A 26372-nucleotide genomic window follows, 5' to 3' on the forward strand; every position below is an offset into this window, starting at 1 on the left:
CCTCTTATACACAATATTAGGTCCAGCCTTTTGAACTTTTGTTTTTTTCTAGATATGGCCACCAAATTGTAATCACTACATCCAATGTATTTCGATACTGCTTTAAAGCAAAAGATGTGATCAATACATGTGGAGGATTTAATTCCTGTGCTGTTTGTAAATACCCTGGTTCAACAGCTTGGGTTGTATGTACAGTTGAAGTCTGAAGTTTACATACACCTTAGCCAAATACATTTAAACTCAGTTTTTCACCATTCCTGACATTTAATCCTTGTAAAAAAGGTCAGTTAGGATCACCACTTTATTTTAAGAATGTGAAATGTCAGAATAATAGTAGAGAGAATGATTTATTTCAGCTATTATTTCTTTCATCACATTCACAAGTTGGGTGAATTTTGGCCCATTCCTTCTGACAGAGCTGATGTAACTGAGTCAGGTTTGTAGGCCGTCTTGCTCGCTCAAGCTTTTTCAGTTCTGGCAACATATCGTCTATAGGATTGAGGTCAGGGCTTTGTGATGGCCACTCCAATACCTTAACTTTGTTGTCCTTATGCCATTTTGCCACAACTTTGGAAGTATGCTTGTGGTCATTGTCCATTTGGAAGACCCATTTGCAACCAAGCTTTAACTTCCTGACTGATGCCTTGAGATGTTGCTTCAATATATACACAGAATTTTCCAACCTCATGATGCCATCTATTTTGTGAAGTGCACCAGTCCCTCATGCAGCAAAGCACCCCCACAACATGATGCTGCCACCCCCGTGCTTCACGGTTGGGATGCTGTTCTTCGGCTTGCAAACCTCCCCCTTTTTCCTCCAAACATAACGATGGTCATTATGGCCAAACAGTTCTATTTTTGTTTCATCAGACTAGAGGACATTTCTCCAAAAAGTACAATATTTGTCCACATGTGCAGTTGCAAACCGTAGTCTGGTTTTTTTTATGGCTGTTTTGGAGCAGTGGCTTATTCCTTGCCGAGCGTACTTTCAGGTTATGTCGATATAGGACTTGTTTTACTGTGGATATAGATACTTTTGTACCTGTTTCCTCAAGTATCTTCACAAGGTCCTTTGCTGTTGTTCTGGGATTGATTTGCACTTTTTGCACCAAAGTACGTTCATCTCTAGGAGACAGAACGCGTCTCCTTCCTGAGCGGTATGGCGGCTGTGTGGTCCCATGGTGTTTATACTTGCGTACTATTGTTTGTACAGATGAACGTGGTACCTTCAGGTGTTTGGAAATGGCTCCCAAGGATGAACCAGAGTTTGTGGATGTCTACAATTTTCTTTCTGAGGTCTTGGCTTATTTCTTTTGATTTGCCCAGGATGTCAAGCAAAGAGGCACTGAGTTTGAAGGTAGGCCTTGAAATACATCCACAGGTACACCTCCAATTGCCTCAAATGATGTCAATTAGCCTTTCAGAAGCTTCTAAAGCCATGACATTATTTTCGGGAATTTTCCAAGCTGTTTAAAGGCACAGCCAACTTAGTGTATGTAACCTTTGGAACCTTTGGAATTGTGGTACAGTGAATTATAAGTGAAATAATCTGTATGTAAACAATTGTTGGAAAAATTACGTGTCATGTCTTAACCAACTTACCAAAACTATAGTTTGTTAACAAGAAGTTTGTCGAGTGGTTGAAAAATGAGTTTTAATGACTCCAACCTAAGTGTATGTAAACTTCCGACTTCAACTCTATCTCCTCACAGTGTTATGCTTCTAAACTCCAGTGTACTCTGGGTAGGTCTCGGAGGTTTCCAAGTCCTTGAGTTTACCCTGGACAGAGAGGGAGAAAGAGAAAGGGAGGGAGAGACAGACATTCTTCTGCAGCTGTCTTCCCCAGTCTCTCTCTGCTTCCTCCCTAGACACCAGCTGCACTAGAATATCACTACTGCTGTTCCAGCTGACACACAACTACACAAACAATGGGCTCCCTATGTTCTGTATGTCTATACACCACAAACACACTCCCCCGATGTCAAATGCAGGTATGTGTCCCACGTTTGGCTAGACCGTGCCTGCTGCTAACCCTGCTCAGCTTAAAGCAACTATAAGTCAGGATGGTAAGTCATCACGCCTCAGGGCAGCAGATCCTATCTCTGCTCAGGGAACAATCCCGCTGGGCACAGACCTTGATTTGCATTTGGTTGAGTTATCAACGAATGTGAATTCAATGTGAAATCATCAAAACATTCACCATGTCATTGGATTTAGGTTAAACATTTGGTGAAAAAAAACGAAATTCCCTCACTTTGATGAATTTCTTTCAAATCCAATCTGTTTTTCATGTTGTTTCATCATCACATTTCATTTTTTTGTTGAAATGACATGGAAACAATATTGATTCAACCAGTTTTTGCCCAGTGGGATACTCCTTATAGTTGAGGAGTGGATAGCTGGAGTGGATAGCTGGAGCTTGGAGTTCATTGTTCATGAGATCATGTATAACCATCCCATGAGTAATATAGGATAGAGATATCTCCTCTGCAGGTTAAAGTGGTCTCATCAGGATATAACAGACTGACAGGATTGTTATGGTCATCATCTCTGTGTTGTACAGTGAACATCACGCTTTACGATGAGAGACCCCATAGCACAAAGCTGGTGAATGACAGATTGTTTGTTGGACTGATGATGAGGCTAACCAGCTTAACCATCCCAAAGCCTCTCAGGCAAGCCAAGCATGCCGGGGGGCATGATGGGTCAACGGATGCACAGCCAGCTCACAGGGTTGAAGTGTGCCTGGATTAGCTGACACTTAATGAATGTTGCGTTATGCTGAATTACTACCTTTCATGCCAAAGACTGAGTTGTTGCAACAAAGAGAACAAGAGACAGATGTAATCTTCAAACCAGTAACAGCACATGAGGAAAACACAGTGTGTCAAAATGCTAAATACAAACTCCATGCCAGCCAACTGTGGTCAAATGTATTCATACAGGAAAGTAAAAGACACCTGTTGGTGTGGTCATGGTCTGACGGTGGTGACCAATTAGATATCACTGTTGAATCCCAGTTCAAATTATTCATCCAGGTCTCAGAGTAGACATAACATAGTAAACCTAAATCCGGGACATTCAAATTAGTATGATATGTAACATTTGGTATGGTTACATAAGACAGACGGTTACTTAAGGCAAAAACGAAAGTAGGGTGGTTGGTCGTGGTGGATGGATTGGTGGGCGTATAACGTGAACGTCAAGCAACCCAAAGGTTGCGTCCTTGAATTTCATCATGGGCAAGTTTTGCATTTTAGCTATTTAACAACTTTGCTATTTAACAACTTTACTTACTACTTTTTACCTACTTTGCAACTACTTATCATGTTAGCTAACCCTTACCCTAACACTAACCCTGTAACCCAACTCCTAACCTAACCCCAACCCTAACCTCTAACCCCTAGTCTAGCTAACATTATCCACTGTGCTAGCGTTAGCCATCTAGCTAATATTAGCCACAAGAAATTCTTAACAGATTGTAAGAATTGCAATTCGTAATATATCATACAAAATGGATAATGGAAATCCTCAAATTAATACATACCATATGAAACATAACATATCATTCTAATTGTAGTGTCCCAGATTTACATTTACTATGTTACGTCTACCCCTAAGTCCAGGTTGAAATATTCCAAACACTACAACAAAGATTCATGTGTTTTTGAGAGTCTCTGCAGCACAAAGGATGTTTCCTCACTAGGCTCCTTGCCAGAGTAATGTGTCTGTTCTTAAAGCCTCACACTTCACGTCTGTTCAGATCAGGAGGCAATAGACCAAAGACACATGCCTGTTGGGTGAGCTGCTGCACACAACAGACACTTATGTTTGTGTGGATAAGTACAACAGCTGCAGGGGAGAGAGATAGAGAACAAGGGCCTCCACTGTGTTTTCTGCTCTGAGACTAGACTTTACTTGGGTTAACTGCCGCTGGGCCGTGTGCGTTCGTGTGCTCCCACGTTGATCAATGTAGTCTTCATGAAGGAAGATTACTGCAGGAGGGGACATGAATCAGTTCTCTGAGAGCTCAAATAAGGCTTTGCAGCTGAACATGAACTTAAAGCACTGCACCTGAGGTCATCAGCTCCTGCCCTCTACTTTGTCTTTATCTCTCTCTCCCCCATATGCACACACACCCCCAAAGACTATTGTTATGTAAATCATAAACCTTTCTTAAAAACTTTATGTGCAAGATGTCTAAGTGGAGAGTGCAATAGAGAGAGCCCACTTTGGGATTTGTAATACATTTCCAATGTGAGCCTGGTTGAAGTAGCTGACACCGCAATCCAGAGAAGGTTTAGGGGTTGGGAAGCGAGTGACTGCAGATGAATCCACTCTGTCACTGACTGTGCAGTACTCTGCTCTTCACTATAATCTACTGCAGCCTATTGATTAGCATTGGGACAAGTGCGGAGGAGGGAGAAGTTAGATCATCCATAACCTTGGAGGTACTATGGAGATTAGATTAGTGTGAGGTGCTGAGTGAATGCTGATGGACATAGGTTAGTACCCCTTATTACTTTGAAGTTCTAAATCATATACTTGTTTAAAGACCATTTGATGCGATTATGAAATACACCACATTAAAGTTCTACATCTCTCTCATATGCACCAGGACACAAAGCATTGGCTTGGTTCTTTAGTCTGGTTCTTATTTTATTAGAGTAAAATGTAGGGCTACTTTCCATCCAATGTTGTAGTTAAATACACCTTTGAATTTAGTGAGGAAAAACACCCTGTACAAAATAAAACACTTGATACTCTCTTGCCTTCAGAATAGTTTGGCAGTGATATATTTATTTTACACAATCATTTATCATCCACAGTGATTTCACAGCCTCTCATAGGCAAGCCTGTCAGATTCTCTTAATTGAAAATAATTAAGCATAAATTAAATAATTCAGATCCTTTGAAGACGGTAACCAAAAATGTAGTAAAGCTTAGAAATAAAGGTAGTAAAGTTCTACTCTCCACAAATCAGAATTTTCACATTACAATGTTTGTATACACTTCAGAGAGAGAATCCACAGCGTTTAAAAAACCTAATTCACTACCGCTTCATTTGCGAGAACTGAATTCATTCATGGAACAATAAAACATAGTTCTGTTTGTTTATTTTTTCAAACCAAGTGACCTCAATCTGTCAGGTCACAGATGTGCTTTTAACACCACAATGTTTTCACTCTTGTTATATTTACAAAAGTCACAAAGCATGAACAGGTTGTGTAAATATTGCATGTGGGATTTGGAAACATTTGCCCACCTACACACACAAATACATTCAACAAGGAATAGTAATTTGCAACTTGTTTGCAACATTGCATAGCAAGGATGTGAGCCAGTATCGAGATGCTGTCATCACTACTTGAAAGAAGGGTTCTGACAAGTTCTGGGTGGAGTAACAAATATTCTGAAGTAAAATTAAAGCTTCGGTTTTCAACACATGTTCTCTAGACTAAACCAACAAACACACATATACCTGCATGCGAGATAGGCTATACGGGCTATACGGTTTGTAGCTGAAGTGTTCAAACATGTATTACAATGATTTCTATCCAACATTGATTGAATGCATTGAGACTGCACATTAAAGGGGGTGTGCAAAGGAACGCATTCCCATTAATCAGGGACATAGGGACTGTGGCGTGTGTGTTGTTGGTTTTCTGTGTAGAGTTCATCCTTCTTTGGGTTTCCCCTCAAGGAACTCCTGGATCTTCTGCAGGCTCTCTTCCTGCTGGCCCAGCGCCTCCAGTAGAATACCCATTGGTGACTTCTTCAGACCCGCCCCCTCTATCTTATTCTCCAGTTTATTCTTCATGTTGCGAAGTCGAAGTGAGGCATGTACAAAGATCACTGAAGTCAAAATATATAGAAGCAGATTAATACCCTTACTTTGCACTAATGCAAAAACACCAATGTAAGTAATACCTCCAGGATATTTTCAAATTGGAATAACTTCAATTCAAGTTTGCCTATTTATTTACCAATGGCATAATTGTGGTGTAACTTAAAGAAACATTTAATACCAAACCGTTAAACTTACAGAGAATAGGAAATGTGATCCCAAACATGAAGACCATGACACCATCGAAGAGAGACATAAGAAAGTAGCTGGCTACCATCACTGCCATGACAAATAATGTGGGGTTCTGCCTCTTAAAGTCTTTGATCATGACCTTATTCTCTCCAGCCCACACTGAGCCCAGGAAGACCAGCGACACCACTGCCATGCCCATGAACATGCCCATAGGGTTGAGAAACCTGCAGGGAAACACATACCACAACATAATGAGAGGACTGGGTGGGTGGAACACTTGATATTTCATGTAGTCATGGATACCATCTAGTGGTGATAGGTTGTCAACACATCAACGTGACTTTTTTTAGCCCAAATGCAAATATTTATACAAAAGATGTTTCATTAACAACCACAATGAGAGCAATTTAAAAGATTATGATATGTTACAGAAGTGAATCTACAAAAGAATAACCCACTGAAGGATGAGTGGGACATTTACACAGCAAGTAGTTTTGACATAGCCCTATGGTGCAATGTTAGGAATATTATCATTTCCAATGGTTTGTCTCAAACTTCATTCAAGAGTGTTGTTTAAGATAATATGACTCCTGGACGTTATGTCTTCCGACTCCAATAGTGAACTTTGCCCAACCTCCAGTGAATAACGACAGCTGTTTCTCATATCCCTGTGATCTAGAACAGCAGCTGATAAGTGAGCAGGGATTAGGGGCCTAGTAGTTGACCACCATAGCAGCGGTGTGTCATCATAACCAAGTAGGCCTAGCCAAAAGATGACAATTTTTTTGAAAAACTGAATCCACATTTTTAAAGTAAAAACCCTTCCTCTATAGTGATTTTGGTGATCAATTGTTAGTTATGCAGTCATGACAGGATACCACCATTTGTGAAATTACACATTGTAAATCTAAGCAATTCTAGAAAAAAAATAACGAATTAGACACTAGCAAGGGTTTATATTAATTTTCTAAAATCATTGTGAAATTAAATGTTAATGTGATAACATACAAAGAAAAGCATTGCATTTGCAATAGCTAGCTAAATGGCTGTTTGAATTTAAATAATGCAGTCCCGGCTTTCATCTGTTGGGAATAACCACAACAAGGACTGCATGCTGCATCCAGAGATTAACCACTGCCAAGATGTGGTGGCTTGTTGTGTGCTTTTCAGCAGCCATTGCATCACCCAGGTGGGTGCTTCGTCTTTGGCAATAGAGGACCAGTACCTACAGAGTGACGTTTGGAGGAACATCAACATCATGCATAGTAGCCACATAGTGCCATAACAGCTGCTATGGGCAGCTCCTATGTTTAGACTTTAAAGTGAGTCCCTGCATCCATAATTAGCTAATGAGACCCAACTTTAATTTCAGGCATTAGTTAAAGGTGCAATCTGGGATCTGAGAATCTGTTTAATGGCCATTGATCAAATTATTCTTTAAGAACTTATAAATGGCTCAGCTCAATAGCACAACTGTTTAACCCTATCATATCCCAAATTATACTCCATTGTTCATACACACACACACAAACAAGAATAACCTAACAATGTATCCCAAAACAAGGAGCGGCTGTCATTTAGCTGATAAACGAATCCAAGATTGTAGTTTTAATTGATGTTAACTGTTATAACTAGTGATGGTGAACAACAGTAAATCAGATTTCCCAACACTTAAAGCTGCAATATGTAACTTTTTGGGCGACTGACCAGATTCACATAAAAATGAAAGTTATAGAGCAAGTCTAAGACGCAGTATATCTATTAAATGTTCACTATTTATATGCTTCCCGTCCTTAGGTTTAGTTAGTCTTTTTACTTTCGATTTTGTAAACTAGCTCCAAACAGCTGAAGATACTATTTCCTGGTATTGAAAATATATTGTACTGCAGTTTTGAAGGTACAATGATTCTCGACACTATACATTGCTTGTTTAATCACATAAACTGAAATTAGGCAAACTATTAACATTTTAGCAAACAGGAAATGGCTGAGTGATTTCTGCACATTTAATATATCACCCAGCCCATTTTAACCTGAGTGTAGTATGACACACCAGATATGTTATGTTCTGGATACAAATTGTGGACAGTGTCTCATGCTACTTACCCCACAATAAGGAAAACAATGATAGCCATTGCAAAATAGTTTGTCTGATAATAAAGCAAGTTGTTGACAACCCTGTTGTTCCATCTAGGTAAATCTCTCGCGTCTGGTTTAGCAAATCGGTCGGAACCTGGGAAGAAATCGTCCCAGGGTTTCAGCGGTGTGAGTTCTACCCTAGCCATGTGGCTACTGTGTGAAGAGTGTATAATATAATGACTCGGCTTGTTGTAGGCTACAGCAAACAGAAGATCAGATTCAACAGTCACTAAATAAAAAATGTTCAGTTTCTCGCGATAGCTTTCGAAGTACCACCCTGTAGAACCCATAGATCAATGAATGGTCTGATCAGAGGCTACGGAGTCATTTATCTAGCGTGCTGAAAATGCGTTTTATAATCTCTCTGATAACAGTTAATTGATTTTAGAGTAATCTATTGAATCAATTTCAAATAGTTATCAACCATACATATATTTACAGTATTTTCACCTCTCTCTCGCTCAGTCAAAATGAGCTGACAAGTGGAATTAGTACTTAGTTTAGGGAAATGTTCTACGCTGCTAGACATTGCGCAACTGTAGTAACAAAGTGACTGAGGCCAAAAGTGTCAAATAAATTGCAACAAAGTAACAGTAATTCAAAAAATTATTCGAATGAAATTGTTTCTTCTGTACCCGCCCTTTATATGACGAATCACACTCTTATTGGTCACAGTCAGCGACTTCCTGTGGTGAAAGTAAGTACACTTCCTGCTGTAGCAGAACAAGTATGGAACGGGAATAATGTTTCTACCAACATCCCCAAAGAAGGGAAATTATTCATATTTTATTGCAGGTCTGTCCATATGAGATTAATAGCCAGCTGCATGATGATACAATTGTACTTTACCAGATGTACTTTTTAAATATATGTCGCTTACAAGAGCAAATATACTCGCTTCAGTTTGCTAAATTATCTAGCAATAGCTAGTGGAACATGGAATCCAATTTCTGTGCTAACCAGCTACTAGCTGTAATGATAATATTACGATAGTTGTTTGGTCTCTAAACTAGCTGAATGTGTGTGGCAACCCCCACAAGTTAATTCACTGCAATTGCACATCAATAGTTAACGTTAGCTAGCTAACCACAGCTAGCTATAGCTAACATTGACTTGCTCTGCTCAACGACAGTATCTAGATGTGGGGGAGAATCCTGAATCCTGTGGTGATTAGCAGAGTTAGTCTCACTTGGAGTGCCAGAAGTCTCTTCACCATGCAGCTGAAGACTACAGAGTTCAAGTCCTTATTCAGCGATGGACTGAATGGCATAGCAGGTGAGAGCAGGTACATTTTTGCCACCAACCAATTTGGCTACATCAAAGTCTAGGTCAGTGGCACTTAACCTCACAAGCAGAAAGTGGAAGATGAGAACTGCTCAGAATAAGTTTATCCTCGGGAGTTTAAAAATAACCCATTTCTCTACTTAGTGATTTGTAAAATGATGAACCTTTATTTAAACTGGGACATTGAGAGAACGCTTTCACAAGGGAGCCCTGTACAGTGGGGCAAAAAAGTATCAGCCACCAATTGTGCATGTTCTCCCACTTAAAAAGAAGAGAGGCCTGTAATTTTCATCATAGGTACACTTCAACTATGACAGACAAAATGAGGAGAAAAAAATCCAGAAAATCACATTGTAGGATTTTTAATGAATTTATTTGCAAATTATGGTGGAAAATAAATATTTGGTCAATAACAAAAGTTTATCAATTATATACCCTTTGTTGGCAATGACAGAGGTCAAAAGTTTTCTGTAAGTCTTCACAAGGTTTTCACACACTGTTGCTGGTATTTTGGCCCATTCCCCCATGCAGATCTCCTCTAGAGCAGTGATGTTTTGGGGCTGTTGCTGGGCAACACGGACTTTCAACTCCCTCCAAAGATTTTCTTTGGGGTTGAGATCTGGAGACTGGCTAGGCCACTCCAGGACCTTGAAATGCTTCTTACGAAGCCATTCCTTCGTTGCCCGGGCGGTGTGTTTGGGATCATTGTCATGCTGAAAGACCCAGCCACGTTTCATCTTCAATGCCCTTGCTGATGGAAGGAGGTTTTCACTCAATCTCACGATACATGGCCCCATTTATTCTTTCCTTTACACGGATCAGTTGTCCTGGTCCCTTTGCAGAAAAACAGCCCCAAAGCATGATGTTTCCATCCCCATGCTTCACAGTAGGTATGGTGTTCTTTGGATGCAACTCAGCATTCTTTGTCCTCCAAACACGATGAGTTGAGTTTACCAAAAAGTTATATTTTGGTTTCATCTGACCATATGACACTCTCCCAATCTTTTTCTGGATCATCCAAATGCTGTCTAAACTTCAGACGGGCCTGGACATGTACTGGCTTAAGCAGGGGGACACGTTTGACACTGCAGGATTTGAGTCCCTGGCGGCGTAGTGTGTTACTGATGGCAGGCTTTGTTACTTTGGTCCCAGCTCTCTGCAGGTCATTCCCTAGGACCCCCGTGTGGTTCTGGGATTTTTGCTCGCCGTTCTTGTGATCATTTTGACCCCACAGGGTGAGATCTTCCGTGGAGCCCCAGATCTAGGGAGATTATCAGTGGTCTTGTATGTCTTCCATTTCCTAATAATTGCTCCCACAGTTGATTTCTTTAAACCAAACTGCTTACCTATTGCAGATTCAGTCTTCCCAGCCTGGTGCAGGTCTACAATTTTGTTTCTGGTGTCCTTTGACAGCTCTTTGGTCTTGGCCATAGTGGAGTTTGGAGTGTGACTGTTTGAGGTTGTGGACAGGTGTCTTTTATACTGATAACAAGTTCAAACAGGTGCCATTAATACAGGTAACGAGTGGAGGACAGAGGAGCCTGTCCTCCACTCGTTACAGGTCTGTGAGAGCCAGAAATCTTGCTTGTTTGTAGGTGACCAAATACTTATTTTCCACCATAATTTGCAAAGAAATTAATTAAAAATCCTACAATGTGATTTTCTGGATTTTTTTCATCATTTTTTTTCTGTCATAGTTGAAGTGTACCTATGATGAAAATTACAGGCCTCTCTCATCTTTTTAAGTGGGAGAACTTGCACAATTGGTGTCTGACTAAATACTTTTTTGCCCTACTGTATTTCTCCATAGAGATCTTTGAGAAGCACAAGTTTGAGCTGAGGATAGCAGGGGGTGCTGTGAGGGACCTCTTGTCTGGGGAGCGGCCAGAGGATGTGGACTTTGCGACCACAGCAACACCAGAGGAGATGAAGAGCATGTTCCAGAATGCAGGGATCAGGATGATCAACAATAAAGGGGAGAAGCATGGGACCATCACTGCTCGAGTAAGAGTACCCAAGATTGATGTGCAGTTTGACCAGCTATACACAAATATTCCAGATCACATCAGTCTCACATTTTGGATGCTGAAATTTTCTCTTACACTACATTTCTTTCTACAGTCTGATTTTGTTATGATGGGGTGAAGTGTTAAAAGTCAATGTAGCGTGAATTCTGCTGTACAGTAGGCCTGTGTGTTTGTTGCTTTAAAACACATGACATTTGTCTTTTCATCTCTAGCTTCACAATGAAAACTTTGAAGTGACCACACTGCGTGTAGATGTTGAGACGGATGGACGTCATGCAGAGGTAGAGTTCACAACAGACTGGCAAAAAGACGCAGAGCGTAGAGACCTCACCATCAACTCCATGTTTTTAGGTGTGTTTATAGTATATTTTCACCCCTTCTGAAATTAATGCCAAACTTGACATTAGAAGGGGGGATAAAACATGTCTTATTTGATTTCTGACCAAACAGGGTTAGATGGGACCCTATATGATTACTTCCAAGGATATGAGGACCTCAAGAACCGAAAGGTTCAGTTTGTTGGCTGTGCTGAGCAAAGGATTCAGGAGGACTACTTGAGAATACTACGATACTTCAGGTAATCTAGACTTGTCTGGGGTATAAATGGGGCAGGTATTTGTTGGACTTGGCTATGGCTATTAACAAATTAAACTTTATTATGTGAGGGTTTCTGCGTGTTATTTCTGTCCTTACTTGTGTATATCCCCCGGTCTGCCCCCAGGTTTTATGGCCGGGTGTCAGTAAAGGCAGCGGAACATGACCCTGCCACCTTGGAGGCCATCAGGGAAAATGCCCGTGGCCTGGCAGCCATATCAGGGGAGCGCATCTGGGTTGAGCTGAAGAAGATGGTGGTGGGTAACCATGCTGCCCACCTACTAAAGGTCATGTATGAGCTGGGCCTGGCTCAGTACATAGGTGAGGGAGAAAGCCCTGTTTGCTAAGAATAATGTTATGGGGAGTCATGCAACCAATTATAGTAACCATGCAACCAACTACATAAAGCATACCTCAAAGCACTATATTTAGGGCATCCCGGTGACAGAGCACTATAAATGTTCTCAGCTAGAGCATAGGTATTTTTAGATGTTATTGTAATTGTAGTTGTGTAAGAGTTATACTTTTATTCCAAGGTTTACCTGTAGAGGGCGACGTGGAGGAGATGAAGCGGATCTGGCAGCATGTGAAGGACCATTCTCCCAAGCCCGTGACTGTTCTGTCGGCCCTGTTCCGCTGCTCCCAGGATGTGGAGAAGATGGACCTGAGGCTGAAGGTCTCCAGGGAGGAGAAGAACCTGGGTCTGTTCCTGGTCAAACACAGACAGGACCTCCATAAGTCCCAGGATGATCCAGACAGCCTGAAGCCCTACGCTGACTTTATCATCGATGTAAGCACAGTCAAAATGAGTTGATGTAATACCACTTACTGTATTTAAATTAAGACTGTCAAGATGGTGTCCTTTTTGGAACTGAGTGTATGAAGCCCAATCTGACAGAACCACATGGTCTGATAGATACTTTCTATGTATCTTGTTTGCAGAGTCGGGAGGTAGATGCTCAGAGTAAAGTATGTGAACTGCTCAAGTACCAGGGAGAGGACAAGTTACTGGCAGAGATGAACAGATGGTCCATTCCTCGCTTCCCCGTGAGTGGGCATGACTTGAGGAAGATGGGCATCACCTCTGGCAAGGAGATCGGTACTACCCTACAGAACCTACGAGACGTGTGGAAAAGGAGCCGTTACCAGATGGACAAAGACGAGCTGCTTTGTCATGTTAACAAGACATAATTCCAGTGTGTATCAGGTGTTACCCCCTCATACAGTGTTGAATATGAGAATGAGAAAGAAACCCCACAAGGACTGAATCATATTTACTGTGTTTAACTAATTTAGCCCAGTGCAGCACTTAGAGTTTGGGTATTATGCTCTCAGCTGCACCACTGTCCTATGAAGAAAGTTTGTAATCAACCTAAGCCACTGCAGTATCTCAACATCTGTGGCATTATTGATATCAGAACTATTATTTTGTACATTTCCTGCCCTGCAATTCCTTTGAGATTGGCCAGTCTGCTGTTGGGATTTTAGTTGGGATTCAGTCAATACGATTAAGTGGAAAACTGGATATTTTGCCAATTCTCAATGGTGATTGGAGAGATTGAGCAATGAAAGGCTAATGAGCCACGTGGAATTGTTTTAAATGCCCTATAATCATATCTCAGAAAGACGGTCTTCTTCGACCAATATAGTGAACTGAATAAATCTGTATTTCATGGGCTGAGAAAAAACATGACTCCAGGAATTTAGATTTTTTTTTTGGACAACTCATCAAATGGCTTGAGGGTGAAAGCAGCTTGTGTATAGTGTGGTTTCTTTGTGTGTTTTCTCTTATTAAATATTTAGTCTATTTAATTAATGTTTCATAGATAAAGCCGATGGTGTGTAAAAGGTTAAACTATAGCCTAACTTTGAAAGGATATTTAAGTGACACATATAATAACGCACAAGCTTGACTTGAACTAAAATACAAATGGTATTCTACTTAATTTTGATATTCATATATATATATATATATATATATATGCTGCTTACTGTGTGATGTCTATTAGTCCTATCATGTTGTACTATTGCATGCCACTTTCTGCCTTTTGCAGTGAATCCTGAGTACCGGTATAACCTATTCAGATGTATAATTTATTTCTAAAATGTATAGAAGGCGTTATTGTAAAGACGCAGAAGCATAGCCCCTCCCTCCTGCTGCGCTTCCAATATATGTATCTAAATAATTTGCTGCTGCCGACTCTCCTCTATTCACATCGTTGCACGCACTTGGTGACATCCACCTCCAAAGTTTTCGCGCGTCAAGACGCTTTCTAGGTCTATCCTTTAAACAATTGCTGTAGATCAGTTAACGTCTTTAGTCTGTTAATTATGTGTACATTTTCATAAGGAAATGTGTATTTCAGTTGCATACCTTTTCCAAGGCAGATTTAGATTATTGTGATATGCTGTGCAGTTAAGTTATATTTGAACTATTCGTGAACATTAGCTTAATTAAGGACCGAATTATTTGAGTTTTTATCTTTAAATTGTGTCATTTTGTAGCGAAATTATGACTTTCTTTACTTCAAATAATAGTAATATAAGTTTGGAAACGGAATTGGCAGAAGATGTGCCTCGTGATGAGCGCTTGGCTCGAATTGAAATAGCCCTTTTGAGCATCATATTTTTCAGTGCCGCAATCTTAAACTTTGTACTGCTATTGGTGCTGTGGAAGCGGAGGAAGCAGCTGTCGAGGATGCGCGTCTTTGTTTTTCACCTTTGCCTGGCAGACCTGGTGGTCACCTTTTTCCAAGTTTGTCCGCAGCTGATGTGGGATGTAACGGACAGATTCATTGGTCCTGACATAATTTGCCGCCTGGTGAAATACATGCAGGTCGTTGGCATGTTTGCCTCCACTTACATGATTGTAGTGATGACCATTGATCGCTACCAAGCCATCTGTAACCCCATGGTGACTTTCCAAAGGCGCAGAGCGAGCTGGAACGTACCTGTGTGCGTTGCATGGTCCGTGTCCCTCTTCGGCAGTCTCCCTCAACTGTTCATCTTCTCCCGAGTTCAAATTGCGCCTGGTGTCTATGACTGCTGGGCTGACTTCATCAAACCTTGGGGACTAAAAGCTTACGTGACCTGGACCACTCTGGTGATATTTGTGTTGCCAATCTTAACTGTTATCGTTTGCCAGGTGCGTATTTGCCGAGCTGTTCAAATCAACTTTCACATGAAAACACATCAAGCATCGGAAATTGTCACCAAACCTCTGCACTCCAGGACCAGTAGTGTTGCTGGAGTGTCCAAAGCCAGGATTAAGACCGTGAAGATGACTGTGGTTATTGTTCTTGTCTACATTATCTGTTGGACTCCTTTCTTCACTGTCCAGCTGTGGTCTGTCTGGGATGTCCAAGCACCCACTGAGAGTAAGTGCTCTTCAATATTCAGAAAAACTTAAAATTCTACTAGAATTCAATCATATTGTCAAATGTTTTAATGCCTGAATTAAAACTTTACAATGTAGGTTTAATTGATTTATCTTCAATTGGGGTAGGCCTATGCTAAAATGTATAGAATTACATTGAATCAGGATGCTGCTACTTGATAAGAATATTCTGTGTTTTAATATTGATTTCAGCTGCAACTTTCTCTATCCTGATGCTTCTGGCAAGTCTGAACAGCTGTGCAAACCCCTGCATCTACCTGCTCTTCAGCGGGAAGCTCCCCAAGAGACTCATGGCGGTGTGTGTTAGCCAGTCGGACATTAAGGACTCCATACAAGAAGAAGCCACTGTGGTCAGCTCCTTGTACATCAGTTTTAAGAGCCTTTCCGAATCCAGATGAAACAAGCGGCACAGCGCCCTCTCGGGCTGATAGAGCTTGATGTATACAGTTGAAGTCGGAAGTTTACATACACTTAGGTTGGAGCCATTAAAACTCATTTTTCTAGTTCTAAAACTAGTTTTGGCAAGTTGATTAGGACATCTACTTTCTGCATGACACAAGTAATTTTTCTCAACAATTGTTTACAGACAGGATTATTTCACTTATAATTCACTGTATCACAATTCCAGTGGGACAGAAGTTTACACACACTAACTTGACTGTGCCTTTAAACAGCTTGGAAAATTACATTAAATTATGTCATGGCTTTAGAAGCTTCTGATAGGCTAATTGACATCATTGAGTCAATTGGAGGTGTACCTGTGGATGTATTTCAAGGCCTACCTTCAAACTCAAAGCCTCTTTGCTTGACATTATGGGAAAATCAAAAGAAATCAGCCAGACCTCAGAAAGAGAATTGTAGACCTCCACAAGGTCTACAGAGGTAGCAAAACTGTACTTCAAATCTATGATACTCCCCCACTTAACATACTGCTTGACTAGTTGGGCCCAAGCTTGCTGTACAACATTAAAACCTATTCAGTCTGTCTACAAACAGGCTCTCAAAGTGCTTGATAGGAAGCCCAATAGCCATCATCATTGTCACATCCTTAGAAAGCATGAGCTCTTGAGTTGGGAAAATCTTGTGCAATACACCGACGCATGTCTTGTAATCAAGATCCTCAATGGCCTGGCTCCCCCTCCACTCAATATTTTTGTTAAACAGAAAACCCAGACATATGGCAGCAGATCCACAAGGTCTGCCATGAGAGGTGACTGTATAGTTCCCCTAAGGAAAAGCACCTGTAGTAAATCTGCATTCTCTGTGAGAGCTTCCCATGTCTGGAATACACTGCCATCAGACACACATAACTGCACCACATATCACACTTTCACAAAATGCTTGAAGACATGGCTAAAGGTCAATCAGATTTGTGAACATGGTCCCTAGCTGTGTGTTGCCACTCTCCATGTTGTCTATTGTCTGTAGCTTGTGAGGTGTGGAAACACTTTGTTGCTTTTATGAATTTTGTCTTGCTGCTTTTTGTTTTATGCTGCTCTGTCTGTATGCTACGTCTTGCTTGTCCTATGTTGCTCTGTCTGTATGCTATGTCTTGCTTGTCCTATGTTGCTATGTCTTGCTTGTTCTATGTTGTTATTGTTTATATTGTAATTGTTTTTAATAACCTGCCCAGGGACTGCGGTTGAAAATTAGCCGGTTGGCTAAAACCGGCACTTTTACTGAAATGTTGATTAATGTGCACTGTCCCTGTAAAAATAAAAATAAACTCAACAAGTCTGGTTCATCCTTGGGAGCAATTTCCAAATTTTTATTTTACTAGGCAAGTCAGTTAAGAACAAATTGTTATTTTCAATGACAGCTTAGGAACAGTGGGTTAACTGCCTGTTCAGGGGCAGAATGACAGATTTGTACCTTGTCAGCTCGGGGATTCAAACTTGCAACCTTTCGGTTACTAGTCCAACGCTCTAACCACTAGGCTACCCTGCCGCCCTGCCTGAATGTACCACGTAAATCTGTACAAACAATAGTACGCAAGTATAAACACCATAGGACCACGCAGCCATCATACCGCTCAGAAAGGAGATGTGTTCTGTCTCTTAGAGATGAATGCACTTTTGTGCGAAAAGTGCAAATCAATCCCAGAACAACAGCAAAGGACCTTGTGAAGATGCTGGAAGAAATAGGTACAAAAGTATCTGTATACACAGTTAAACGAGTCCTACATCGACATAACCTAAAAGGCCGCTCAGCAAGGAAGAAGCCACTGCTCCAAAACCGCCATGAAAAAGCCAGACTACGGTTTGCAACTGCACATGGGGCCAAAGATCATACTTTTTGGAGAAATGTCCTCTGGTCTGATGAAACAAAAATATAACTGTTTGGTCAGAATGACCATCGTTATGTTTGGAGGAACAATGGGGAGGCCTGCAAGCCGAAGACTACCATCCCAACCGTGAACCCCCGGGGTGGCAGCATCATGTTGTGGGGTTCCTTTGCTGCAGGAGGGACTGGTCTACTTCACAAAATAGATGGCATCACGAGGGAGGAAAATTACGTTGATACATTGAAGCAACATCTCAAGACATTAGTCAGGAAGTTAAAGCTTGGTCACACATGGGTCTTCCAAATGGACAATGACCCCAAGCATACAGTGCCTTGCGAAAGTATTCGGCCCCCTTGAACTTTGCGACCTTTTGCCACATTTCAGGCTTCAAACATAAAGATATAAAACTGTATTTTTTTGTGAAGAATCAACAACAAGTGGGACACAATCATGAAGTGGAACGACATTATTGGATATTTCAAACTTTTTTAACACATCAAAAACTGAAAAATTGGGCGTGCAAAATTATTCAGCCCCTTTACTTTCAGTGCAGCAAACTCTCTCCAGAAGTTCAGTGAGGATCTCTGAATGATCCAATGTTGACCTAAATGACTAATGATGATAAATACAATCCAGCTATGTGTAAAATCAAGTCTCCGTATAAATGCACCTGCACTGTGATAGTCTCAGAGGTCCGTTAAAAGCGCAGAGAGCATCATGAAGAACAAGGAACACACCAGGCAGGTCCGAGATACTGTTGTGAAGAAGTTTAAAGCCGGATTTGGATACAAAAAGATTTCCCAAGCTTTAAACATCCCAAGGAGCACTGTGCAAGCGATAATATTGAAATGGAATGAGTATCAGACCACTGCAAATCTACCAAGACCTGGCCGTCCCTCTAAACTTTCAGCTCATACAAGGAGAAGACTGATCAGAGATGCAGCCAAGAGGCCTATGATCACTCTGGATGAACTGCAGAGATCTACAGCTGAGGTGGGAGACTCTGTCCATAGGACAACAATCAATCGTATATTGCACAAATCTGGCCTTTATGGAAGAGTGGCAAGAAGAAAGACATTTCTTAAAGATATCCATAAAAAGTGTTGTTTAAAGTTTGACACAAGCCACCTGGGAGACACACCAAACATGTGGAAGAAGGTGCTCTGGTCAGATGTAACCAAAATTGAACTTTTTGGCAACAATTCAAAATGTTATGTTTGGCGTAAAAGCAACACAGCTCATGACCCTGAACACACCATCCCCACTGTCAAACATGGTGGTGGCAGCATCATGGTTTGGGCCTGCTTTTCTTCAGCAGGGACAGGGAAGATGGTTAAAATTGATGGGAAGATGGATGGAGCCAAATACAGGACCATTCTGGAAGAAAACCTGATGGAGTCTGCAAAAGACCTGAGACTGGGACGGAGATTTGTCTTCCAACAAGACAATGATCCAAAACATAAAGCAAAATCTACAATGGAAGGGTTCAAAAATAAACATATCCAGGTGTTAGAATGGCCAATTCAAAGTCCAGACCTGAATCCAATCGAGAATCTGTGGAAAGAACTGAAAACTGCTGTTCACAAATGCTCTCCATCCAACCTCACTGAGCTCGAGCTGTTTTGCAAGGAGGAATGGGAAAAAAATTCAGTCTCTCGATGTGCTAAACTGATAGAGACATACCCCAAGCGACTTACAGCTGTAATCGCAGCAAAAGGTGGCGCTACAAAGTATTAACTTAAGGGGGCTGAATAATTTTGCACGCCCAATATTTCAGTTTTTGATTTGTTAAAAAAGTTTGAAATATCCAATAAATGTCGTTCCACTTCATGATTCTGTCCCACTTGTTGTTGATTCTTCACAAAAAAATACAGTTTTATATCTTTATGTTTGAAGCCTGAAATGTGGCAAAAGGTCGCAAAGTTCAAGGGGGCCGAATACTTTCGCAAGGCACTGTACTTCCAAAATTGTGGCAAAATGGCTTAAAGACAACAAAGTCAAGGTATTGGAGTGGCCATCACAAAGCCCTGACCTCAATCCTATAGAAAATTTGTTGGCAGAACTGAAAAAGCATGTGTGAGCAAGGAGGCCTACAAACCTGACTCAGTTACATCAGCTCTGTCAGTAGGAATGGGCCAAAATTCACCCAACTCATTATGGGAAGCTTGTGGAAGGCTACCCGAAACATTTGACCCAAGTTAAACAATTTAATGGCAATGCTACCGAATACTAATTGAGTGTATGCATACTTTTGACCCACTGGGAATGTGATGAAAGAAATAAAAGCTGAAATAAATCATTCTCTCTACTATTATTCAGACATTTCACATTCTTAAAATAAAGTGGTGATCTTAACTGACCTAAGACAGGGAATTGTTACTAGGAATAAATGTCAGGAATTGTGATGAACTGAGTTTAAATGAATTTTGTTAAGGCGTTTAAGGCGTATGTAAACTTCCGACTTCAACTGTAAATATAAAGAGCATATTCCGTATACAGGTCATTCTAAGATCATCTATATCTTAGGGGGAAAATGATAATTATTTTTGTACATGTCATACACAACAAAATGTTATAGCACATCTGTTTGTTTTTTTAACTCTGAAAATGAATATAGACTGGGAGCTGTGTACAAATATGTAAATAGGCCTGCTGACAATGTTAAGAAACCTTGTTGCACGTGTACATTTGAACATAGAGATAAGGTTAATGATGATTCAGAGATGTTCTAAATCTCATGGCATGAATTTTAACATCCAACCATTGAGCTGGCTACATGATATATACACAGTAAAATCAACATACACTACTGTTCAAAAGTATGGTGTTACTTAGAAATGTCCTTGTTTTTGAAAGAAAAGCACTGTTTTTGTCCATTAAAATAACATCAAATTGATCAGAAATACAGTGTAGACATTGTTTATGTTGTAAATGACTATTTGTAGCTGGAAACGGCTGATTGATAATGGAATATCTACATAGGCGTACAGAGGCACATTATCAGCAACCATCACTCCTGTGTTCCAATGTGACGTTGTGTTAGCTAATCCAATTTTATAATTTTAAAAGGCTAGTTGATCATTAGAAAACTCGTTTTGCAATTATGTTAGCAGAGCTGAAAACTGTTGTGCTGATTAAAGAAGCAATTAAACTGGCCTTCTTTCGACTAGTTGATTATCTGGAGCATCAGCATTTGTGGGTTCGATTACAGGCTCAAAAGGCCCAGAAACAAAGTACTTTCCTCTGAAACACGTCAGTCTACTCTTGTTCTGAGAAATAGAAGGCTATTCCATGCGAGAAATTGCCAAGAAATGAAGATCTTGTACAACGCTGTGAACTACCCCCTTCACAGAACAGCGTAAACTGTCTCTAACCAGAATAGAAAGAGGAGTGGGAGGCCCCGGTGCACAACTGAACAAGAGGACAAGTATATTAGAGTGTCTAGTTTGAGAAACAGATGCCTCACAACTTCTCAAATGGCAGCTTCATTAAATAGTACCCGCAAAACACCAGTCTCAATGTCAACAGTGAAGAGGCAACTCCGGGATGCTGGCAGAGTTGCAAAGAAAAAGCCATATCTCAGACTGGCCAATAAAAATAAAAGATTACGATGGGCAAAAGAACACAGACACTGGTCGGAGGAACTCTGCCTAGAGGGCCAGTTTGCGCTAACCCTAACCATAAGAGCCAGTTTGCACTAACCCTAACCCTAGCACTGAGATGCAGTGCATTAGACTGCTGCGCCACTCGGGATCCCCTTTGATGATGCTAAAACATTTAGAGTGGAGACCATTGTGAAGTGGATATACAAAAGATTTAAATGGACACATAATATCAGATTTACTGATGTATGAATAACTCAGCCATCTCCTAACCAATGCCTTAGCTCTTCTCAAACGAAGTTAAGCGATGTACCATGAGCATAAATACTGAATTTGGAGATAAGTTTGAATGAAAATACATTTGTCAAAGGTTATCCAAAATGACCAAGATTGAGGAAAATCTATACTAATGGAACTTTTGGGTCCTTGAGGCAAATTGGTTCAGTATGAAGAAAGACATACAGTTGAAGGCTGACGTTTACATACACCTTAGCCAAATACATTTAAACTCAGTTTATCACAATTCCTGACATTTAATCCAAGTAAACATTACCTGTTTTAGGTCAGTTAGGATCACCACTTTATTTTAAGAATGTGAAATGTCAGAATAATACTAGAGAGAATGATTTATGTCAGCTTTGATTTTTTTCATCACACATTCCCATTGGGTCAGAAGTTTACATACACTCAATTAGTATTTGGTAGCATTGCCTTTAAATTGTTTAACTTGGGTCAAATGTTTCGGGTAGCCTTCCACAAGCTTCCCACAATAAGTTGGGTGAATTTTTGCCCATTTCTACTGACAGAGCTGGTGTAACTTAGTCAGGTTTGTAGGTCTCCTTGCTCACACACGTTTTTTTCAGTTCTGCCAACACATTTTCTATAGGATTGAGGTCAGGGCTTTGTGATGGCCACTCCAATAACTTGACTTTGTTGTCCCAATTTGCCACAACTTTGGAAGTATGCTTGGGGTTATTGTCCATTTGGAAGACCCATTTGTAACCAAGTTTTAACTTCCTGACTGATGTTTTGAATTGTTGCTTCAATATATCCACATAATTTTCCAACCTCATGATGCCATCTATTTTGTGAAGTGCACCAGTCCCTCCTGCAGCAAAGCACCCCCACAACATGATGCTGCCACCCCCGTGCTTCACAGTTGGGATGGGATTCTTTGGCTTGCAAGCCTCCCCATTTTTCCTCCAAACATAACGATGGTCATTATGACCAAACAGTTATATTTTAGTTTCATCAGACCAGAGGACATTTCTCCAAAAAGTACGATCTTTGGCCCCATGTGCAGTTGCAAACCGTAGTCTGGCTTTTTCATGGCGGTTTTGGAGCAGTGGCTTCTTCCTTGCTGAGCGGCCTTTCAGGTTATGTCGATGTAGGACTCGTTTAACTGTGTATATAGATACTTTTGTACCTATTTCTTCCAGCATCTTCACAAGGTCCTTTGCTGTTGTTCTGGGATTGATTTGCACTTTTCTCACCAAAGTACGTTCATCTCTAGGAGACAGAACACGTCTCCTTCCTGAGCGGTATGACGGCTGTGTGGTCCCATGGTGTTTATACTTGCGTACTATTGTTTGTAAAGATGAACGTGATACCTTCAGGTGTTTGGAAATTGCTCCCAATGATGAAAAAGACTTGTGGAGGTCTACAATCGTTTTTCTGAGGTCTTGGCTGATTTCTTTTGATTTTCCCATGATGTCAAGCAAAGAAGCTTTGAGTTTGAAGGTAGGCCTTGAAATACATCCACAGATACACCTCCAATTGACTCAAATGATGTCAATTAGCCTGTTAGAAGCTTCTAAAGCCATGACATCATAACTGACTTGCCAAAACTCTAGTTTGCTAACAAGAAATGTGTGGAGGGAAACGAGGCGGTCTTCTGGTCAGACTCCGGAGACGGGCACACCGTGCACCACTCCCTAGCATTCTTCTTGCCAATGTCCAGTCTCTTGACAACAAGGTTGATGAAATCCGAGCAAGGGTAGCATTCCAGAGGGACATCAGAGACTGTAACGTTCTCTGCTTCACGGAAACATGGCTCACCGGAGAGACGCTATCCGAAGTGGTGCAGCCAACGGGTTTCTCCACACATCGCGCCGACAGAAACAAACATCTTTCTGGTAAGAAGAGGGGCGGGGGCGTATGCCTTATGGCCAACGTGACATGGTGTGATGAAAGAAACATACAGGAACTCAAATCCTTCTGTTCACCTGATTTAGAATTCCTCACAATCAAATGTAGACCGCATTATCTACCAAGAGAATTCTCTTCGATTATAATCACAGCCGTATATATCCCCCCCCAAGCAGACACATCGATGGCTCTGAACGAACTTTATTTAACTCTCTGCAAACTGGAAACGATTTATCCGGAGGCTGCATTCATTGTAGCTGGGAATTTTAACAAGGCTAATCTGAAAACAAGACTCAATTTTATCAGCATATCGATTGCGCAACCAGGGGTGGAAAGACCTTGGATCATTGTTACTCTAACTTCCGCGACGCATATAAGGCCCTGCCCCGCCCCCCTTTCGGAAAAGCTGACCACGACTCCATTTTGTTGATCCCTGTCTACAGACAGAAACTAAAACAAGAGGCTCCCACGCTGAGGTCTGTCCAACGCTGGTCCGACCAAGCTGACTCCACACTCCAAGACTGCTTCCATCACGTGGACTGGGAGATGTTTCGTATTGCGTCAGATAACAACATTGACGAATACGCTGATTCGGTGTGCGAGTTCATTAGAACGTGCGTTGAAGATGTTGTTCCCATAGCAACGATTAAAACATTCCCTAACCAGAAACCGTGGATTGATGGCAGCATTCGTGTGAAACTGTAAGCGCGAACCACTGCTTTTAATCAGGGCAAGGTGTCTGGTAACATGACCGAATACAAACAGTGCAGCTATTCCCTCCGCAAGGCTATCAAACAAGCTAAGCGCCAGTACAGAGACAAAGTAGAATCTAAATTCAACGGCTCAGACACAAGAGGCATGTGGCAGGGTCTACAGTCAATCACGGACTACAGGAAGAAATCCAGCCCAGTCACGGACCAGGATGTCTTGCTCCCCAGGCAGACTAAATAACTTTTTTGCCCGCTTTGAGGACAATACAGTGCCACTGACACGGCCTGCAACGAAAACATGCGGTCTCTCCTTCACTGCAGCCGAAGTGAGTAAGACATTTAAACGTGTTAACCCTCGCAAGGCTGCAGGCCCAGACGGCATCCCCAGCCGCGCCCTCAGAGCATGCGCAGACCAGCTGGCCGGTGTGTTTACGGACATATTCAATCAATCCCTATACCAGTCTGCTGTTCCCACATGCTTCAAGAGGGCCACCATTGTTCCTGTTCCCAAGAAAGCTAAGGTAACTGAGCTAAACGACTACCGCCCCGTAGCACTCACATCCGTCATCATGAAGTGCTTTGAGAGACTAGTCAAGGGCCATATCACCTCCACCCTACCTGACACCCTAGACCCACTCCAATTTGCTTACCGCCCAAATAGGTCCACAGACGATGCAATCTCAACCACACTGCACACTGCCCTAACCCATCTGGACAAGAGGAATACCTATGTGAGAATGCTGTTCATCGACTACAGCTCGGCATTCAACACCATAGTACCCTCCAAGCTCATCATCAAGCTCGAGACCCTGGGTCTCGACCCCGCCCTGTGCAACTGGGTACTGGACTTCCTGACGGGCCACCCCCAGGTGGTGAGGGTAGGCAACAACATCTCCTCCCCGCTGATCCTCAACACTGGGGCCCCACAAGGGTGCGTTCTGAGCCCTCTCCTGTACTCCCTGTTCACCCACGACTGCGTGGCCACGCACGCCTCCAACTCAATCATCAAGTTTGCGGACGACACAACAGTGGTAGGCTTGATTACCAACAACGACGAGACGGCCTACAGGGAGGAGGTGAGGGCCCTCGGAGTGTGGTGTCAAGAAAATAACCTCACACTCAACGTCAACAAAACTAAGGAGATGATTGTGGACTTCAGGAAACAGCAGAGGGAACACCCCCCTATCCACATCGATGGAACAGTAGTGGAGAGGGTAGCAAGTTTTAAGTTCCTCGGCATACACATCACAGACAAACTGAATTGGTCCACTCACACAGACAGCATCGTGAAGAAGGCGCAGCAGCGCCTCTTCAACCTCAGGAGGCTGAAGAAATTCGGCTTGTCACCAAAAGCACTCACAAACTTCTACAGATGCACAATCGAGAGCATCCTGGCGGGCTGTATCACCGCCTGGTATGGCAACTGCACCGCCCTCAACCGTAAGGCTCTCCAGAGGGTAGTGAGGTCTGCACAACGCATCACCGGGGGCAAACTACCTGCCCTCCAGGACACCTACACCACCCGATGCTACAGAAAGGCCATAAAGATCATCAAGGACATCAACCACCCGAGCCACTGCCTGTTCACCCCGCTGTCATCCAGAAGGCGAGCTCAGTACAGGTGCATCAAAGCTGGGACCGAGAGACTGAAAAACAGCTTCTATCTCAAGGCCATCAGACTGTTAAACAGCCACCACTAACATTGAGTGGCTGCTGCCAACACACTGTCAATGACACTGACTCAACTCCAGCCACTTTAATAATGGGAATTGATGGGAAATGATGTAAATATATCACTAGCCACTTTAAACAATGCTAACTTATATAATGTTACTTACCCTACATTATTCATCTCATATGCATACGTATATACTGTACTCTATATCATCGACTGCATCCTTACGTAATACATGTATCACTAGCCACTTTAACTATGCCACTTTGTTTATATACTCATCTCATATGTTATACTGTACTCGATATCATCTACTGTATCTTGCCTATGCTGCTCTGTACCATCACTCATTCATATATCCTTATGTACATATTCTTTATCCCCTTACACTGTGTATAAGACAGTTTTTTGGAATTGTTAGTTAGATTACTTGTTCGTTATTACTGCATTGTCGGAACTAGAAGCACAAGCA

General features: G+C 41.7%; 3 protein-coding genes across 5 annotated transcripts; 2 read left to right on the forward strand and 1 right to left on the reverse strand.

Annotated features, from left to right (window-relative positions):
* Positions 1-4768: 4768 nt before the first annotated feature.
* Positions 4769-8643, reverse strand: LOC109898082 (PRA1 family protein 3-like). Its single transcript, XM_020492866.2, has 3 exons — positions 8147-8643; positions 6047-6264; positions 4769-5856 (listed from the first exon to the last, which is right to left on the reverse strand). Exons 1-3 carry the CDS (start codon positions 8467-8469, stop codon positions 5678-5680), a joined length of 720 nt encoding a protein of 239 aa, XP_020348455.1. The 5' UTR covers positions 8470-8643; the 3' UTR covers positions 4769-5677.
* Positions 8644-8801: 158 nt separating this feature from the next.
* Positions 8802-14270, forward strand: trnt1 (tRNA nucleotidyl transferase, CCA-adding, 1). Of its 3 annotated transcripts, none has more exons than XM_031793942.1 (8): positions 8802-8876; positions 9312-9454; positions 11274-11467; positions 11703-11841; positions 11941-12067; positions 12212-12405; positions 12621-12874; positions 13027-13896. In XM_031793942.1, the coding sequence occupies exons 2-8, from the start codon at positions 9319-9321 to the stop codon at positions 13273-13275; spliced, it is 1293 nt and encodes a 430-aa protein (XP_031649802.1). In that variant the 5' UTR covers positions 8802-8876; positions 9312-9318; the 3' UTR covers positions 13276-13896. The 3 variants fall into 3 exon arrangements, with proteins under 3 accessions (XP_031649802.1, XP_020348433.1, XP_020348441.1); XM_020492844.2 differs by having other exon boundaries at positions 8868-8974; positions 13027-14270; XM_020492852.2 differs by lacking the exon at positions 8802-8876 and adding an exon at positions 8894-8974 and having other exon boundaries at positions 9312-9464.
* Positions 14271-14596: 326 nt separating this feature from the next.
* LOC109898062 (vasopressin V2 receptor-like) lies at positions 14597-15956 on the forward strand. The gene is made up of 2 exons (XM_020492834.2): positions 14597-15461; positions 15674-15956. The coding sequence occupies exons 1-2, from the start codon at positions 14597-14599 to the stop codon at positions 15877-15879; spliced, it is 1071 nt and encodes a 356-aa protein (XP_020348423.1). The 3' UTR covers positions 15880-15956.
* Positions 15957-26372: the final 10416 nt, after the last annotated feature.

The sequence above is a fragment of the Oncorhynchus kisutch genome, linkage group LG1 (genome assembly GCF_002021735.2).
Source record: "Oncorhynchus kisutch isolate 150728-3 linkage group LG1, Okis_V2, whole genome shotgun sequence".
NCBI classification, from domain to species: Eukaryota; Metazoa; Chordata; class Actinopteri; order Salmoniformes; family Salmonidae; genus Oncorhynchus; species Oncorhynchus kisutch.

Coding starts and splice junctions, on each gene's coding strand:
- LOC109898082 (XM_020492866.2), bottom strand. CDS start 8,469: ATGGGTTCTACAGGGTGGTACTTCGAAAGCTATCGCGAGAAACTGAAC. Junction 6,265..8,146: donor ATTGTTTTCCTTATTGTGGG/GTAAGTAGCATG, acceptor GTTTCCCTGCAG/GTTTCTCAACCCTATGGGCA. Junction 5,857..6,046: donor GATCACATTTCCTATTCTCT/GTAAGTTTAACG, acceptor TTTTGACTTCAG/TGATCTTTGTACATGCCTCA.
- trnt1 (XM_031793942.1), top strand. CDS start 9,319: ATGTGGGGGAGAATCCTGAATCCTGTGGTGATTAGCAGAGTTAGTCTC. Junction 12,068..12,211: donor AGAATACTACGATACTTCAG/GTAATCTAGACT, acceptor GTCTGCCCCCAG/GTTTTATGGCCGGGTGTCAG. Junction 12,875..13,026: donor ACGCTGACTTTATCATCGAT/GTAAGCACAGTC, acceptor TCTTGTTTGCAG/AGTCGGGAGGTAGATGCTCA.
- LOC109898062 (XM_020492834.2), top strand. CDS start 14,597: ATGACTTTCTTTACTTCAAATAATAGTAATATAAGTTTGGAAACGGAA. Junction 15,462..15,673: donor TGTCCAAGCACCCACTGAGA/GTAAGTGCTCTT, acceptor TATTGATTTCAG/CTGCAACTTTCTCTATCCTG.